This window comes from Diuraphis noxia, unplaced genomic scaffold, assembly GCF_037042655.1.
Source record: "Diuraphis noxia isolate RWA-SAM2 unplaced genomic scaffold, SU_Dnox_SAM2 contig0002, whole genome shotgun sequence".
NCBI classification, from domain to species: Eukaryota; Metazoa; Arthropoda; class Insecta; order Hemiptera; family Aphididae; genus Diuraphis; species Diuraphis noxia.
In genome coordinates, this window is record NW_028301712.1 from 54,022,704 (window position 1) to 54,042,226 (window position 19,523).

Below are 19,523 nucleotides of genomic sequence, written 5' to 3' on the forward strand. Positions count from 1 at the left end.
TATTTACGCATGTTATGCGTTTAATGTGGCTATTTTACCTATAAAATACGCCTGATAACAATTGGCATTGTATGTTTGTACTAATTACCTACATAAAACAATTTATTTATATATTTAATATTATCATATTAAAGACGATTTTTAACGTAGTCTATATTAAATCTAGATGAAACGTATAACATACTTAACAATTATATATTTTCCTATATTTTTGATAATTTAACCCTATATAAAGTCTATTATATATTATTAGATTCCAAATTACTTAAAGAACTAAGAAGGTATAGCGGTATGCCGGTATAGGAATTGTGGGTTTCTACAGGTAAATGCATTTCAAAAAACAAAAAACTAAATTAACTATAAGTGAATGTTTTATTTGAAGTCATAGACTTGTCTGATTTTTTTTAAGGTATATATTATTAATTGGTCCCGTGCACTTCGTTGCCCACTAAATAGATACCTAGGTAATATGCTTTATTTTACACGTTTCTCTATAAGCAGATTGTGAGTATTCAACTCCTTTTGGATGTTATTCGTTGTAGAAGCTAAGCCTTTTATAAGTGTAAATCATCCGAAATAACGATAAAATTGTCCTAATATCGTTTCAATAATTTTCAATTTATTTTGGACCATATTAAGTATTTGTATTTGTTTTCGTTTTTATTGAGAAAAGTATAAATATTCGAGTTTCAATTGAATGCTATTTAATATTTATTTAAGTACATTTGGAAACACAATATTTTTAATTGTTCCTTCTGGTGCATACCTACACAAATAAATCAAAAAATTAATAATTTAATTTCGAGTTCAAGTTAAATTTATTGGATATCAAGTTATAATGTTCTACTTAAAAAAATATTATTTGTTTGCAATTTAACCTACTTTTATGACTATATTTTTTTTATTCAAACTGCTTAGATTAATTTCAAGCTATGTATACCATGAATCTATTCACATTTCATCACCGTTCTATAATACGCCATTAATAGTGTACACTTTAATAATAGCTAATATTATAATTATTAATATATAATATAGGTACACAATTTTTTTTTTAAATCATATAAAAAATAACTATTCATATTAATATAAATCTGAGCCCTACTTATAAGGGTTACATTCTGGTTTTGTTTTGTAAATTTAAATGTATATTTTTTTAAATATAATTTTTTTGAGATATTATTCAGAGAAAATAATATGTCAAACCTTCAAATATATAATTGCCTATAATTGTCAAAATAAGCAATATTACCATAAGAAAATTTAAAAATCACAAAAAAACTATTTTGAGTTAATGTGTTTTATTATGTTGTCAATAGATCAGATATAAAACAAACATTGCCCAACGTTCTCTTTAAAACAGCTTAAAAAGTTAATAAAATCAAATACAACCAATTTTTGGTACATTTTGTTTTTAGAATTATTTTTATTAATTATTAAAAAATAAAACAGTCATCTTAATATATATTTTAAAATAAAATAAAATTAAAATACAGTTTTTATCCCGTTAAAAATAAAAATTGAGATAAAAATCATCCAACACCTAATTGTTTCACTTGTAAAACAGTTAGTTCATGTTTTATGAAAAATAAATGAACTTTACTTTATCACCAAGTTGAAACAACAATATCATTCAGACAAATATCATAACAACCTTATTAAGAAACACACATGTCAATTATAAGTAAAACTATAAAACTAAAGATTGTAATTGAATTCAAAATTTAAATTATAAGCACTACAATAATGTAATTTTTAAAAATAATATAAGGTTTTGAATTAAAAAAATGTATAATAGGTTAGGCTATTTTATGTATTATTTTTTTTCATAATCTAATAATAAGAATGCTAAATAAATTATTTATCTTAAACTAAGCCAAGGAATTTAATATAACAATCAAGCATACATAACTTGGGAGATTTCATATATTATACAAAACCAAATTAATAAGTAATTAAAAATGCTTCACCAAATATCAAGACAATTGTATAATTGTTTAGTTAACAGTTAAAGTGTTACAAACACATCAAAAGTAATGGTATATTTTTAATATATTACAAAGATCAGTTGTATGTTTGAAAATTATACAAGTTTCCTTGGTTAGTTCTAACAAGCCAATAATGAATACAAAATATTTAAAAACAACACTAGTAAAAAAAGAATAAGAATATATTTACAAGGAGATAATGGCTGCACTGGTGTTATAAGTAGATTTCCAAATATTCTAATACTGTAATTATACTTAAGGATACAAAAAACTGCATATGCGAGAAAACCCACCAACAAAACCTACATGACAATTTAAAAAAATTCTATTTTATATTAATCAAACATATGCCATAAAAGTTAAATAATCAGATCAAGAATTTTAAATGTATTTCAATTCAATAGTCCCTTGGCTTTGTAAACATCTCTCAACAACGATTTCAAATACTTAATTTCTCTAGCTAGTTCTTTGGCTTCGTCTTTGAGTGTATCATTTCTTTGCAAAAGTTGTTTTTCTTCTACTACAGATTCCTTGATTTCAGCTTTTTTCTTCATCCTGTACCTTGTTGCTGCATTTTTGTTTTGTTCTTTTTTACGTAATCGCTTTTCTTCATTGGGTGCCTTTGGAGAATATGGTTTGCCTCGTTTAGTTGTTATATCACTGTATGAATCGGTGTGGCTACTAGCGTCTGATGACATAAAGTCTGACAATGTGTCTTCGTCAACAACCAATTGATTGAGTTCTTCTGGTTGCATATCATCTAGCATAGACATTAGGACATCGGTATCTTTAGGACTTTCTGGCGGTGTCAATGAAGCTGGTGGAACATAGTTGAATTTTGGCTGAATGGACGTTTCATGGCAGTACATAGGTGGTGCATATTGTTGGGTTGGATAGGGTTGGTACTGGATAGCTTTGTTGGAAGGGACAAATTTTTGATATTCCATTGGTTTCATTTCAATGTTGTTTGGAGAAGTATTCGTCATGAAATCATCAAATATTGGAAGGTCAATGAATTTTTCTTCATTTAACCAATCTGTGATAGTTTCAGATTCTGAAAATAAAAAAATAAAATTTGTTAACAATTTGTATTTTTAAATCTTTGCTCACATTTAGTTGAATTAATCATGCGAGTATAGCATAAACTACAGATCAGTTTTACTTAAACATAGTCTTTAAGAAATAATAGTTTATTTCATGCTTGCATAATCGCATATAACTTTATTATCTAATACAATAATTTAAATTATTTAAGCTTAAGATGATTTAAAAATTAGAATTGTCAAATAGTATTTGTTTTTATAAATTTGTCACAGGCGTTATTGACTTACCATAATATAACTATTAGAGTAAATTTTACCTAAAATATCTGGGTGGTTTATTTTAGTATTTTAATTTTAAAAATGGTACTTATTTTAATTGTTGAAAAACACACACAAAACTTAACCAATTTTATTTAACTTTTCTTAAAATACTTGTTAAAATATGAATATATAAAAAAAAAAAAAAAACTACAACGGAGATTTATACTAAGCAGTAAAAGTAATATTATGTTTTCATCTATAAATTGGGATCATCTCTAATAATTAATCAAGTTACAACATAACTATTGATAATGCTATAGTGCATATTCTTATATAAGAATACAAATTAAAATATTTCATCCTTTTAAATACATTAAACCGTTGAAAATTAATACTAATACTAATGATTTGATTTGATAAAATATTATTTTTCTACATGTATACATGATTTATATTAACAATTATGATTAGTTTTGATATAATTCTGGGTAAATCACAAAACTATATGTTAAAAAATAGATTGATCAAAACCATCACTGACAATACACAATATAAAAGTGTACCAGCATATTTATCCTATGATAAGTATTGACCTTTGATGAAGTGACCCAAATAGACGCATAGGACATTAAGAAAACTACTGCTCGTCTGCTTATCTAAATAGTCAACTCAACTTATAATAGCCGTAATTAAATATTTGTGTATAGTAATATCAGAAAAAATATCTTTGGATGTCAATCAAACATTAACTGAAAAGAGTCATGCGATAAACTGTAATTATTTTAATTATTTTATAAGTCCCTTGAGTAGTAGAATATTATTTATACATTATTAATGTATTTGCTTACAGTAAAAATACAACGAATTTTAAAAGTAACAAAGGACAGTATACTTTATCATCATATTATAATTTGATTATTATATTTTCATTATTCATATCGCTAGACACAGTCAATAAGTCAAGGAAATTTTCAAGTAAAAGACAAAAATACATATCCAATTGTATGATTTATTCTACTAATTATTACCATATTTATATATAATTATATATAGCTTCTTATGTTATACAACTCTAAAGTCTAAAATACCATATTTATTTTCTTAATATAAGTGTTTGTATTTATTTGTATATAAATGAATGAGAAAAATAATATTGATTTATTACATAAAATTGATTTTTAGATGCAAAAAAAAAAAAAATACAAAAAAAGTTATGACCACTCAAAATACTGAAACTTGGACTTAAAATGTTACACACAATAATTTAATAGAATAAGAAATTGTCTAAATATTATTATTGGATATTTATTTTTAAAGTTAAGTTTTAATTTTTAATTATTTAATATAAATGATGACTGTTGCTAAATGTTAATGTTATTATAAGCATTAGCAATTAGTTAATTTGATAAAAACTATAATTATCATATGTTTTTAGTATGGAAATCATAGGCAGTAGGCATAACTAAGATAAATATTAGTTATAATAAATTGAAATATACTAAATTTAAAATCAAAAGAATACACACAAGTATTATTGTAACAGACAAGACATAAATCATCTAAATCTTGTAAGAACAAAATTGTTTTTATTATTAAGTAAAAAGTTTTTTAATTTTTATTCAACAAGATAATAATTTTCTATTTTTTGAGTTGACTTTCCCACACTTGTTTTAGAAATCATACAATTCCCAATACACTATAGGCCTGCATTTTCTACAATTTGGATAATATTAATATATACATTTTGCAATAACACCCTATGACCTAGGTATACTCTAAATGTTTTTTAAATAGATAACAAAAAACATATGATAAGAAATAGGAATAATATTGTACATTAATAATTTTATCAAAACGAAACATTGTGTAGAGTAAGATAATTTAAAGCTAAGGCAGATTTCTTATTGTTTCAAGGCTAGTTAAGTATGTTAAATGAATTATTTTTCGAAACAGAAGATTTTAGACTAAATTTTTAAAAAAAATCGTCGTATATAAAAATAATAATAATTATATAATAATTGAATTAAAGACAAGGTTAAATAAATATAAGTATTTCTATGAATGTTCGATAGTGGAATTTCTCGAAAATAAGGAAACAATTAAATAAAAAAAAATATTAAATCCATACCTAATAAAATGTTAAATTAATTATATTATATGACGATATACATCTTCAATAAATATGTAATCGAATTTAGAAATACGTGACAATTTTGTTTTGTAAGATAATGAAATAAATATATAAAACAGGTACTTATACAAAATGTTTAAAAAATACGAAATTCGATTGAACGGGAATTTCGCCAATTTAACCGGCAAAAAAAGTTGTACTTTATCTAGTTACATTTTCAACAAGTCATAAACACATTTCAAGACTCAATCATATTTTTATACACATTCATGCCCTGCATATCTTACATTTAAATACACTTGTATTGATTCTTAAAATTTTGTATCAATTAACTTAACTGAACATTTGTAACATAATAATATTAGAAAAATTAAATAATACTGTATATATTATTATCTTAATTCGTTAATTCTGAGCACATAGTTAATATAAAATATATGAACTATGTAATATCGAGCAAATTTTGATATCCGTGAATTAAAATACGTTTTAGTCGGCATGGCCGCATGGAATACCAAATTACATATGTACCCTATGAAAATGAAATAATTGTTGAAAAAAAAATTTTGATGTATCAACGTACCAGAGGAGCACCAATGAGATGAAATCATTCCGGCAGCCATGTGCTGTGTTATCATCAGCCTTGGCGTGTTTTGACACGAAACCAAATATCTAGCTATTGCGAAATTTGTGTAAATACTAGACAGCAGAATATAATATAATATACAAAGTAGTTCTGTGGTAAAATACTAATACAATATGTTTATATAATATAGTTCAAAAAATAATCGAAACAAAAATTAAACAATTGAAGACTTATATCATGTATAGCTATCTAAATTTTAAATGGAACTTAGGTAATGGCAATTAAAAGAAAATAATAATGGTAAATTTCGATATTTGGTTTCTCTTGTAAGTCGTGCAATATTTTGCTTTTTACCGTTCACCTTCTTTTTACCAATTTTTGCGAGTTGAAAATAATTTGCCTGCTCCAGGTGTAATGATAGATGAACTTCATAATCACACAACTATGTGATATGTCGCGACCTACCATGTGAACGAAAATACATCTATTATACAAAGTGTATAAACTTTTAACGAACAACTGGTTGTGCTGCGCGAGAAGTTGGCTGAACACTGCGGGACGGACAGACATGCCACCGCTCTGATTCCTCTATCTCGCACAAAGACTCCCGACAAAAAATCTCCCACCTTTTCCTCCTACATTTTCAATTAGTATCATTAACATTGTTGTTATTATTATTGTTCCTTCACTCCTTACAACATGTTTACGCGTACCTCAATATGCGTGCGCCTGACAATTTATTCACAAGTTTTTCTTCATTTTTTGTACAGATAACACATAATTTGAGTATAATATTATGTTTAATATGGTATATAATATATTAATAATTATACGCATATATTCACACGCGCAAGTATAACAAGGTAAACCGCTATTATTATGTATGTTAATCTAAAGCTGGATAAATTCTTACTAGTTGGTAACCGCGAATATCAAAATATAGTACTAGTAGTAGTAGTGGTAGGTAACAAAAATAGTAGGAGTCCAGTAAGTACCAGTTTAGTACCTAGTATCATTGAAGGAAAAATTGAAATGAGGTATAGTAAAACTCGCGATAGCAATAGTATGGTAGAAATAGTAGTATTCAGGGTCACCTGAGCAAAAAAAATATGGGGGAGGGGGTGTGCACATCCACTTTCAGAGGTAAAAATGGTTAAAATTATTGTTCTCGTTTCATTCGATCGACCGACGACACAACGTTCCATAATAATGCTGCGTTTTTGTGTTAGCCATTAAATTTAGAAGCAGAAAAAGCAGTTTCCTCTTCTATATTGAGGGTGATTTTCACTGATAAATTTTATCTAGTTGTGTAACTTATAGTGTACAAAGAAGAATTCAAAAGAATTTTTAAATATTTCAAATTGGAAAAAACTAGCAATTAATAACAACTAAAATAAAGGAATATTTAAGAAAACCAAAGCTAGTTTTGGCAAATTTTAACGTATAATTGAATATTTAAATATAAAATAATGATTTAAGTTATTCAAAAAACATTAATCACACAAACTGTATTTCAGTATTACTTATATTACTAATGAGGTATTAGTACAATATATTTTATACAACGAACATTTATACACAGCAGTCTACGGAACTTCAGTATTGAGTTCTAAGTTCTAATAATTAATGGGGTGTTTTGACAAGAAACCTAGTTCAACCTATTGATTTGAGAAGATACTAAAATAATAATAATAATATACCGTGTGACGTGTGTTCAATTTTAAAGGTAACAGGAAATATTTCGAACGCATATTTTTTTGATAAATTTAAATTTTTAACTTTTTTTTATCTGTGTATGCGCAGTAAAATAAAAATTTCTTAAATAGGAACCATTATTTTTGACACTGGATTTGGATTGCTCTATTTTTTTTTTTTTTTTTTTTGAGCAACTTTGATCTTTACAGTTTGTTGATATCTTCAAAATTGCCATTTTTATGACAGTCGAAAGTTTTAAATCAGTTAATTCGTAAATATCGCATTTTTCAACGAATAAATTATAATATTTTTTTATAAATTCTATGTAATAATAAATACACATTGTAGTTTTAATAAAATTAAATTGTTATAATAACACCTATAAATGTATAATTAAGATAGAGCGTTGAAAAAAGCGATATTTAAGAATTAACTGATTTAAAACTTTCGACCGTCATAAAAATGGCAATTTTGAAGATATCAACAGACTGTAAAGATCAAAGTTGCTTAAAAAAAATAGAGCAATCCAAATCCAGTGTCAAAAATAATGGTTCCTATTTAAGAAATTTTTATTTTATTGCGCATGCGCAGATAAAAAAAAAGTTAAAAATTAAATTTATCAAAAAAATATGTACTTATATGTCCTGTATCCTGCAAAAAAAAACCCGAATCAAATTCAATGTCATGTGTTCGAAATATTTCCTGTTACCTTTAAAATTGAACACACGGTATATTTAAACTTTGTTTAAAAATGTATGATCGTGACAAATTAAAATCTAACACAATCATTACAGTGGCCTATTCAACTGCGAGATACACTCGAAATTACGAAATCAACATCAGTGCGATTTTCGAGGGTTGTATGAATTAGGGATAACAATTTATAAGTTAACGTTTTAAAATTAATTTATTAGAATTACATAAACACGCAAGATTTGGATTCTGTGCAAATAATTCGTATATATTCTATATAACAATTGATTGCACTTATATAGACTTGTATTTTGCATACCACTATAGCTAATTTTTCAACAGATATAGATTGGTTTAGGTTGCTCATAAATTAATTTAGTTTTGACTCACGAAAATCTAATATTTTTCATATATTTATATTTGTAATGGTTGATTATAGATTATTTTATAATTTTTTTGGCCCTATCAAAATACTTGAAAATTTAAAACAAAGTTTCTTATAAGTTAATCTTACAGTGATTAAAAAATTATAAGAATACATACGCACAATTTTTTTTGTTAGTATTTGAAGTTCAAATATTGACTTAATACGTAAAAATTACGGCAATGTTCAAATTATCTTAGATAGAAATTCATAAAAGTTTTTCTTTTTAAATTTAAGATTTGAAAATTTAATACAAAGCTCCTAACACATTGTAACAATAGCAGTTTAAAAATATTAAAAATATATAGCCACAATTTTTTTTACAAGCATTTAAATTTTAATTTCTACAACATACGTAAAAATCACGAAAATTCGCAAATTATTTTTAAGCTAGAAATAATATATAAAATAATTTTAATATAATTTTTAATAATCTATAATATTATATCCTAGACAGATAAACAGTCTCCGTTCAGAATCGTTTTTCGTATACAATGATACCTATCATTGCATTCAAATTTAACCTACCCTAGTCAGAGGTCCACCCCACCACCAATGTACAGCAGAGCGATACCCACTTATCCGCTTTTTTAGTTTTTAGTTTTTTGATAAATATTTTTGTAAAAATTGAAGTTTTTAAATGCTTATTTGAGTGCTTATAATGATGTCTTTAAGAGCTTTTTAAGCGCTTATTTTTATGATTTTAAGAGCTATAAGACCCGAGCCCTGGCTATAACTAAACCAGTAAGACTATTATGAATTATGTTTTTGCTTACTGGTTGAAACTAGATATATTTCTTTTAAAGTAATAATAATATAGGTAATGGGGGCCTGAATTTAGCCGTTAACCAACATCTTTCTCCCCACGTACACTACTGTTTTAAGCATTTATTGAATCTGTCTCTGAAACTTGACGTTAACAAGAGTCGAAAGCTTATGACTTAAGTTTAATTAATGTGTATGGTGTTATCATTTTATGTTTTTAGATGATTTCTAGTGCATCCAATAATAATGCAAAACACAAGATATCAATTTTTTTAATATATAGTTTTGAGATTTAAGATCAATAAAAAATATTTCAATTATTGCCAACTGATAGTAATAATCCTTGAACATTTTTGATTAGGGCCAGTTGTACCGTCTACGGTTAAACTTCGATTACGCTAAATCAGCTAATAACAGATATTTAACCGTGCAAATTCAGCCGATTAAACTCCGGTTAACTTTAATCAGAGACGGTACAACTGGCCCTTAGGCTTTGTGTATTTCATTTAATACTTAGTAAATTAATTTAACTTATTAACAACATAATAGTTTATAACTAACCACCAACACATTTCTTTTATTATTAAATTAAAGTACTGAATTAAATAATTAACATATTTTGTTAATATTCAACTCTCATTCAAAATTCATGTTTTGAGTACCTACATTACTATTATTTTATAATAATCATCAAGGTTTAAAACAAAATAATTTGATAATTAAAATACAAATATGATAAAATATTTAACATTTATAGATGCAAAACTTTTTAACTGTGAAAAATAAAAGCGAACAAAGCTCAAAGACTATCAGAAATTTATAAAATAATCAAATTAACAATCCATCAACACTTAAATCATTAAATAATAGATTAAAAATAAATTTTAAATCATTTTATCAGTTACAACAATTATTTAAAAAACATTTTTAAATAATATAATATTCAACGTTTAAATGTCAATTTATATAATAATTAAACTAAACGAAACAATTCATAAACCAATATCAGTTTTATGTTTTGAACTATTAAGAGTTTAACATTAAATTATTTAAAATTAATATGTTTTTAAATTATATTGAATTTAATTACTGAATGGTTATTTTCATAAACTAATAATTAGTTTAAAAAAAAAAAAGCCTTTATTTTAACTTTTAATGTACAAGCTAATTGAAGTTTAGTAACCATGTTTTATTTCCACTATTATCATAATTATTTTTATTATCGATAAAGTACCTAATTTAGTAATTTATTTTAATGTGATATTAGTATATTACCTATATTTTCACTAATGAAGTTTTAATAAATATAAGTTAGCAATTAGGTCTATGCTGTCGTTTAACATTTAACATTTTCAACATTAAACAATTCTTAGTATAATAAATAAATTAATCCAAACTTTAATGTTCAAAAATTGATATATAACTATAAAGCTAAGGTAAAAATAGTAATAGTCATAAATTTACCTGAAACCATCTCAGATATGGTGATATTAGGGTAGATAGTTTCATACATTTTAAACGTGCGACAATGACTATTTCCAAATAATAAATGAGATGCTGTCGTCAGTAAATTGATACGTAAACTTTGACAAACTAAATGTTATTACTTTAACGGTAGAAAAGTGACTAAACACTCCACAATAATTGCATCAGTGTTTGGCCAGCTATATAAAATAATAGATTAGAGCTTAGGATACTTCAAAGCTGCTGTAGAGTGTAGCCCAATGAATATTTTGATCGGAAACCATAAAATCACGTCTGTTATCTATATTTTTTTTAGACACATTGTGTAGTTTTTTAAGGATTAGTTATTACTAATCTATATGTAATTGATAATGATGTGCTTCAGAATTCAAAACACTAATTATAAGGTAGTTCATGGATTTTTAATATAGACACCTTAAAACAGCCAAACTTAGGGTAATTGTATTTCAAAAACTAACAGTCAGAAATGAATACGATTTTGGATTTTAACTATGGAAGTAACATAGATTCATAATATTAAAGAACAATTCTAGTATTTTTACATTAAAAACACACTTATATACAGTAATTTTAATTTTAAGTCAGTATTTCTTCAATATGTTTTTTATAACATAGTAGTAGACTTTTCTTTTTGTTAATTCTATAAAATTTAGTGTTATTATTTCATAAATAAAAAAATACCTACCATCGTTTTTATCATACAATTTGTCTAGGTATTCTAATAATTTTCCAGCCATGTCACTCCTTGTAAGTTTATCCCATTCTGTGTCGTTTAAATTACATATTGCTTTAGAAGACAGAGCAGTTGTTGGCTCGTTGCTTAAAAGCAACGAGCAGCTTGGTTGTACTACTTGCGACATTCCTGACATTTTGTAATGGATTGGATATATTATTATATGAAGTGAAAAGTACGCTGTTGATGATTCGTGTTGATACGTTCTTGATGGTGGCACCATCTTTGAATAAGGAAGCCATATTGGCACTAAAAAAAAAAAACACAGGTAATTCAAATTAATACTTTAGGAAAAAAAATACTGTTTTAACAAAGGCACCTTCATATAGGTATTTTAACATTTAAAAACATATTTTTTACACCTTGCGTCCTTAAACTATTTTATTACCCAAGATGATATTACATATTGCATGATACCTATTCATGGTAAACCATATGAAATAGGTATAATGATACTTATAGAAAAATAATTGTTTCAATTAGGTAATTAAAATGAGAAATAAACTCTTTACTACTCTTATAAGTTATAACAAATTAATTATTAAAGATTTTAAAATATCTATTTGATGTTTACAGAATAGACAACTATTAAAAATAGAAACATTTGTAGATTCTTGATACATTGAATAAAAGGCTCTTAATACTCTTCTCATATACAAACACAAATGTTATATGTTAACTCTACATTTTAAAATTTTTCAATCCCCTTAAATTTTAATTTGCCGAGAGTTGACAAATAAACAATGGGGAATATACTATAAATAAGTATTACCTATGATACATTTAGTACAAAATAATTTCCTGTACAAACAAATATATATGTTAATAAATTTTTGTTGCATTAAGCCAAAGGTTTAATTATATAACCTTGTAATTTTAATTAAATATACATATTATTAATTTTATATTGTTATCAAAGATAATGAATAAATACAAATTAATAAGAGCTAGTTTTCACTGAACCTAGTTTATCAGTATTTATTCATTTAGATTAATACTGTATTAACACTATTAATACACTAAATTTTGTTGTACCTCCTTAAAGTTTAAAAGATAAGAAAACTACAATCCTTGTACGTAATATAGTTTACTACTTGAATATTAATTAAATATATATTATATGAGTGTAACGTGCTACACTTATAGTATTGATTTTATAACGCAGAAATGCTACAAACTCAATCAATTCATAATATCATATGACTAACAGATAATATTTAATAAAGGTAATCTATCTAATTAAATTTTATGTCGCTGTAAGAAACATTTTATTTTAAAATTATATGAAGCGATAGACTTGAGTAACAACTCTAATGATAATTAAGTATAACAATATTTAGAAGGAAAAAACGAGATTCAAGATGACTTGATTGCAATGTTTGAGAGAAAGTAGATTGAAACCAGCTGATCACCTACATTCTAAAATCTATTGGTGGACACATTAACCTTAAGGATAAGACAAGTACCTAGAGCAGAGCAAATCAATTACAGTGATTGATTTTTTTCTAAAGCCCTAGGCAAGATGCAACAAGGAAATAAGTTTGGACAAGGGTTGGGGTCATAATAATTATATGGAAGAAGAAAAAAATTGTCAGTAACGACATCAGAGTGGTATTAAAAAATAATCTAAGTTAAAATTATTCTGTGTTCGTATCATCTACTGATTGTGTCAATGGTAGACGAGTTACGAGTAACTGACGACGGATGTATGCTAGGGACGATTGCTGTAGCGTGGTGAGTATTAATTAGGTGCCTAATATTATCGTCATGGGCTAGTAATTAGTGACAACAAACCACTCGGAGACATACTGCTCATATGCATATGACGCGTTTCATTTCAGGTACAGGACACACGCAAATGCGAAATCGGCGCAGCAGCCGTGCACGGCGCACGCACTCACACCGACACTACATCGTGTAGGTGTACACGATCGGGTCGAAAATGGCAGTTCGCCGTTCGCCATTGCCATGTCGCCGACCGATTATTATTTAAATAAAATTATCGGAGAGCCGATCCAAGACGTTGATCGCGGTGTATGAGATTAGTAACCCCCTACTAATACAATGTATTACTATAGGTACGCGATACTTATCGCCGCGTTGACACAAGCACAACGCATCGTATTCGAATTACATGATAATAGTATTAATAACCAAATCGCTCACCTCGCCGTCGCGGACATGGTAATTTCGTTGGGTTTGGGCACACGGCCGTGTGCGGGCTGAACGGTGTCTACGGGGACGCCGAAATCACTTCATTTTGATGGTGTCTTGTAGCACGTTTGCGGTAGTATATAGATCGCTGTCGACTGAAACGCGTCTATGGCGAAATGTAAAAACGACGGACAACAGAGGTTAACGGCAATGTTTTTCGATCAGTACGGGGTCAGAAGTGAAAGCGGTTATTAACTTATTGTAGACGACTTGTAGTGAACGAATAAACGGAACATCGGTGCTTGTTGTGACTTCTTGTGACGGCGGTCGTAAATAGGTGGTACAGGTAGATGATGGTAGTGGTGGTAGTATAAATCGTGGTATCGGTATTCGGTAGAAGTAAATGTGAGCAGTGGCAGTCTGTAACGATGACGTGGTGGTGGGTGGCGGGCGCGTTTCCGTACGCAGGTCGCAGGGTTCACCGCATCAACTATCGATTGTTGCGATGCCCACCCCGACAAACAAGGCCCTATCGAACGCTAATTATCGATATTTTAATACCCGATCGAGATCATATTTTTATTGTTGAAGTCGACTTCAGACTTGGAGAAAATATAAAAAACTGTCTAACGTTTCGCCATTTTACACATTTCTCACTCACAAAAACAGGGACATGTTGTTTTTTTTGTGTTCATTACTACCATAAATCACGTTTATTTTCTGAAAAATCCAAAATACCACCAATTTCTTCGTGTGTAATTCTATCGATGTGAATATATACGTATGCGTTACCATCGCTTTGTGTACACAAAAGCGTTAAACTTTGCACTCCGCTTATCGAATGTCGATGAAATTTTACGTTGATTATTTAAATTAAAAACTTTAATCTATTCTGTTAGTATTATAGGTATGATAATTTATAGTGGTTTTATATTATAGTAGATATTGGTCTGATTTATACGACGTACACAGCACATGGACATGGCTTTTCGGCGATCCAAATGATCGTATGATTTTTATTGTTATTTGATAATAATATGTTATAATAAATAATTTTTAATAATATTAATGTGATGCGTATGTTATTATAATAAATAATCTATAAAAAAATTAACTGCAATCGTTTCAGATATGATAGGCAACATAATATTAATATTTATTAGTATCCGTTATAATGACGTAGGTATATACAATATAATGTATAAATAACATACGGGGTGATCCATTTAATGTAGGACACTCAATATTTAAAAAAAATACTTTCTGAACGTATTTATTTTATAAAATTTTAAATCGTTACAAAAATATTATTTTTATGAAAACATTTTTTTAAGTTGTTTAATCTCTTGAATGATATCATATATTTTGTATTTCATATTAGGTATTCAATATTATTATATATCTACAAAAATCAAATTTTGGGTTAGTTATGTTTATTTGTTTCAATTTCAAGTATTTAAAATTTAGATGAGCAAACCAACATTTTTTAGGGTTCTCTAAGTTCTCTTACATTACTCCACTCTGCTGATTTAAATTTTGAAATATACTCTTAACTCATAAACTACTCTTTCAAAATTCGATTTTTATGCATCGAAGTACTACCTAAAATATACTGCACTAAAATAATGAACTAGAAGTCTAAAAATGCATGTTGTTATAAAACAGACAAAATAAAATAACTATAACGATAAACAAAATAGGTAGGTAGGTAGTAAAAATGTACTTTTTTTTTTAATGTCCTTTTTAACGTCTTAAACATTATTGAAATAAAATATTTTCTAAAACTTTATACTTTTTTGAAACGATAAGTGGAACGGATCATAATCATTCACCCGATATTATGATATTTGTTATTCAATTTAATCCATTCCACTTTCCGTTAATTAACTGTTATCAGTCCCTGGTTCTTAGAATTTCAACACGTTTTAAATGGAAATATTATTATAATATTAAACATTATTTTTTAATGTAGAATGTCCATTGTACGTTTTCAGTTCGATTATGCAAAATATTTTCATTGATACATTATCATGAATTGGAAGTGTAACAATAAGGCTTAAATATTTTTTTCTTGTCAGGTTTATATTTTAGATGGTTGTTTCTTGTTTATGTACCTACACACGTTGTAATAATATTTAGAAAGTTTATTGAACTAAGCAGATTGAGCAGAACCCGTAATAATTATTGTGTGTGTAAACGTGCAGAGCGATTGTAATCGCTCCCGAAGTCCCGACAGATAAAACATAATCGTTTAAAATAATAAAATATATTATAATTATCGACGATGAACGACGTTATTAGTTAAAACACAATTGACTTGAATACTCGATTATAAACTGTTTAAATTATTACATTATTATATTATTATATTATTTTCTCAGATGGGGTCTATTATATATATTTAAAAAAAGTAATAATAAAACACGAGGACGCATGACACATATTATTGTGTATCACGTGGACGCGCGAATGGCTCGCATTGTACTACATATAAGTTGTAACTTGAACTCGTAAGATGCCAACTTTAATTTATTATTTACAAGTTTATAATCTTATTGTACAATTTGATGAACTAAATTAATAAACGATTTGAGATTTCATTGTTTTTAACCTACTTTATTGTCTAATTGAGACATTAGATATTATACAGATTTTTACATTAGACAGATTTTTGCGTGTTAGCTTTCAGGCATATTAGATTCTGAACGAAGTGATGAATGTATTGATTTTACAATGATGTGTTTTTTTTTTTTGTATCTGTGTACAGCATAACTAGTCGAAATAATGCTTCAATTTCAAACTTTGGGGTGGTTTCCGATGTAAAAGTGAATAACCTTGGTGCATTATAGAGGTCAAAAGTAAACATTTTCCAACAGTTTTCAAAAAATCGAGAAAAACAAAAAAAAAATGACAGAAAAACGGGAATTTTACGCAAAACCAGTTTAGTTTTCGACCAAATCGATTTTTTTATATGGTTGTAACTCAAAAACTCAATCAATCACTGTAAATACTTGAAATTTTCACCAAATGTTTATGTTAATGATATCTATATACAGTTTAATTTTTAAAATTAGAATTTTTTTTTAATTGCCGGTAAAAAATTTTTGGACGACCAAAAAAACTTAAAAATTTAATACAAGGTTCATAATTAAAAAATGTTCAATTTTTTTCTAAATAATCGGGATAAACAAACTAAAAATTAAGGGGAAAACAGGAAATTGTACGTACAGTCAGTTTTCGACAAAATCGATTTTGATTTTTGATGTAACTTTAAAACAAATGACCATTGATACCATTGATACCTGAAATTTTCACCGAATGTTTATATTTTATCCACCATGAAATTTTCAAAAAATTTTGACATAAGTTAAACTATTCATAGGTATATGCAATTTTCGATCATTATTAGTCTTTTTTAAATTAATATCGATAAAAATTTATTTTTTGGGTAGAAAATCTTGAAAATGTATGACAAGGCTCTTAACCTATTGTTATTATGGGCGAGACCGTTTTCGACCAAAAACGTACCCTTCCCTTTTCGGCCGATTCACTTTTCGACCAAATTTAAAAAAAGACTATTCCCTTTTCGACCAAAATTGTACCCTTCCCTTTTCGGCCGATTCACTTTTCGACCAAAACAAAAAGTTTTGTAATATGATATGTAAAATAAAGAAAATAATATACAATATAATAATATACTTTAGAGTTTAGTTTATACTTACAGAAAATTATTAAAAGTATAAGTTGTATAAGATGTGTAAAATATATAAATAAATATTTATAATATTATAATAATATACTTATATATTATTAACATTAGTTTTGTACTAATATGTCACACTGTACATAATATTTTATAAAAAGAATCGGTTTTACAAAAATTAAACAAGTAACGAGAGAATTTAATCAGTTATTGATATTTTATCTTGGCTATAAAAGATAGTGACTCTCTACAATACGTACAACGATCAGTCTATCAGGTACATACTACATAATATACTGATATAACTATATATTATGGTAGTAACCATCACAGTCGACGATCACCGATCAAATGATTAATGACAACAATTATATATATATAGGTTTTAATAATTTTCAATATGTACCTATAACATAAAATATAATACCTATATTAAACTTTTTGTATTGTATAATTTTGTTAATATAACATAAAATATAATACCTAGGTAGGTATATTAAACTTTTTGTATTGTATAATTTTGTTGTTGTATTTTTTATAAAATATTATACGCATTATGACATATTAACATAACATAGAAATAATGCTAATATATAGGTATTCTATTTTACAAAAATTATATACCAATTATTTTCTTTATTTTACATATCATATTACAAAACTTTTTGTTTTGGTCGAAAAGGGAATCGATGTTTTTTAAATTTGGTCGAAAAGTGAATCGGTATTTTTATCCAGCCTTATTGGAGAAAAGGGATTCCTGTGTCGTTGTGGATTTGTCTAGATATTCCTCATGAATCATGGTGCTTTAAAACAAATTCTCAAAAACTTGTTTGGAAGGATTTGGAGTTTTTGGTCTAAAAGATAATACCTCAGTTCGCTGCTATCGCTCAGCGCGTACGGTCGTTAATACTATGGTTTCGTCAGTTATCGCCGTTTTTCACTAATGTTGCTCTCAAACCACGATTATTATGTCTCGCAATTCTACAAAAAGGAACCTTTCTGCATCTTCCCCTACTCAAGCAGGTGACAATAAAAGCAAGATTTTCATTGCACCAAATCGTTAATGCTGCGCTGTCTGATGTTTTCGACGAATTTCATGAGGTATTTAGCCCTCCACCCGTCGAAACTCCATCTCAACACCAACGCAACGCACCACCTAACAACACGGAACTTACTCCTGGCCCTAGATTTTTCAAGTCGTTCAGATCGCCTCCCTTCATGGTAAGTGGCGGCTATTCTCACCCCACTCTTGTAAAGGCTCTACTTGGTCTAATTGACCCATCATGCATTTATTTTAATTCAAGTTCGAAATATCTCATTATTTACACGGACGACGCAGCTAATTTTAATCTGGTCGCTGATTACCTTTTAGGTAATCAGATTAGATTTCATACCTACCAACCCAAAATATCTTAACCATTCAGCGTTTACATCAGGTATCTCCACCCATCCACCTCCATTGACGATATTACAACCGGCCTAACAGAAAAGGGGCACGAAGTCATTCGCGTTGCGAACATTCTTCACCGCGTCACAAAATGTCCACTTCCGCTTTTTCGGATCGATCTAAAAGTCGCCAACAATAACAGGGAAATTCTCAAATTAGAATTAGAGTTAAAATCGAGCTGCCTAAGAAGAAACTCGCACCTCCTCAATGCAAGGATTGTCAAGATTATGGTCACACAAGTAATTATTGTCAGCAAATTTCCCGTTGCGTCAAGTGCGGAGAAAATCATCCTTCTTCGGATTGTAAAAAGTCACCTTCGGAGCCCGTCAAGTGCGCTCTTTGTGCAGGGCCGCATACTGCGTCCAAAGAAGGATGTCCTATATACAAAGCGCTCGTGGAAAATAAAAATAAAATA

At 27.5% G+C, this 19,523-nt stretch overlaps 1 protein-coding gene across 1 annotated transcript; it reads right to left on the reverse strand.

Moving 5' to 3' along the window:
* Window positions 1–1,406: 1,406 nt before the first annotated feature.
* On the reverse strand, window positions 1,407–14,353 carry crc (bZIP transcription factor crc). Its single transcript, XM_089219381.1, has 3 exons — window positions 13,971–14,353; window positions 11,757–12,053; window positions 1,407–3,042 (listed from the first exon to the last, which is right to left on the reverse strand). Exons 2-3 carry the CDS (start codon window positions 12,025–12,027, stop codon window positions 2,381–2,383), a joined length of 933 nt encoding a protein of 310 aa, XP_089075507.1. The 5' UTR covers window positions 12,028–12,053; window positions 13,971–14,353; the 3' UTR covers window positions 1,407–2,380.
* Between the last annotated feature and the right edge of the window lie 5,170 nt (window positions 14,354–19,523).

Coding starts and splice junctions, on each gene's coding strand:
- crc (XM_089219381.1), bottom strand. CDS start 12,027: ATGGTGCCACCATCAAGAACGTATCAACACGAATCATCAACAGCGTAC. Junction 3,043..11,756: donor ATTGTATGATAAAAACGATG/GTAGGTATTTTT, acceptor TTTTATTTTCAG/AATCTGAAACTATCACAGAT.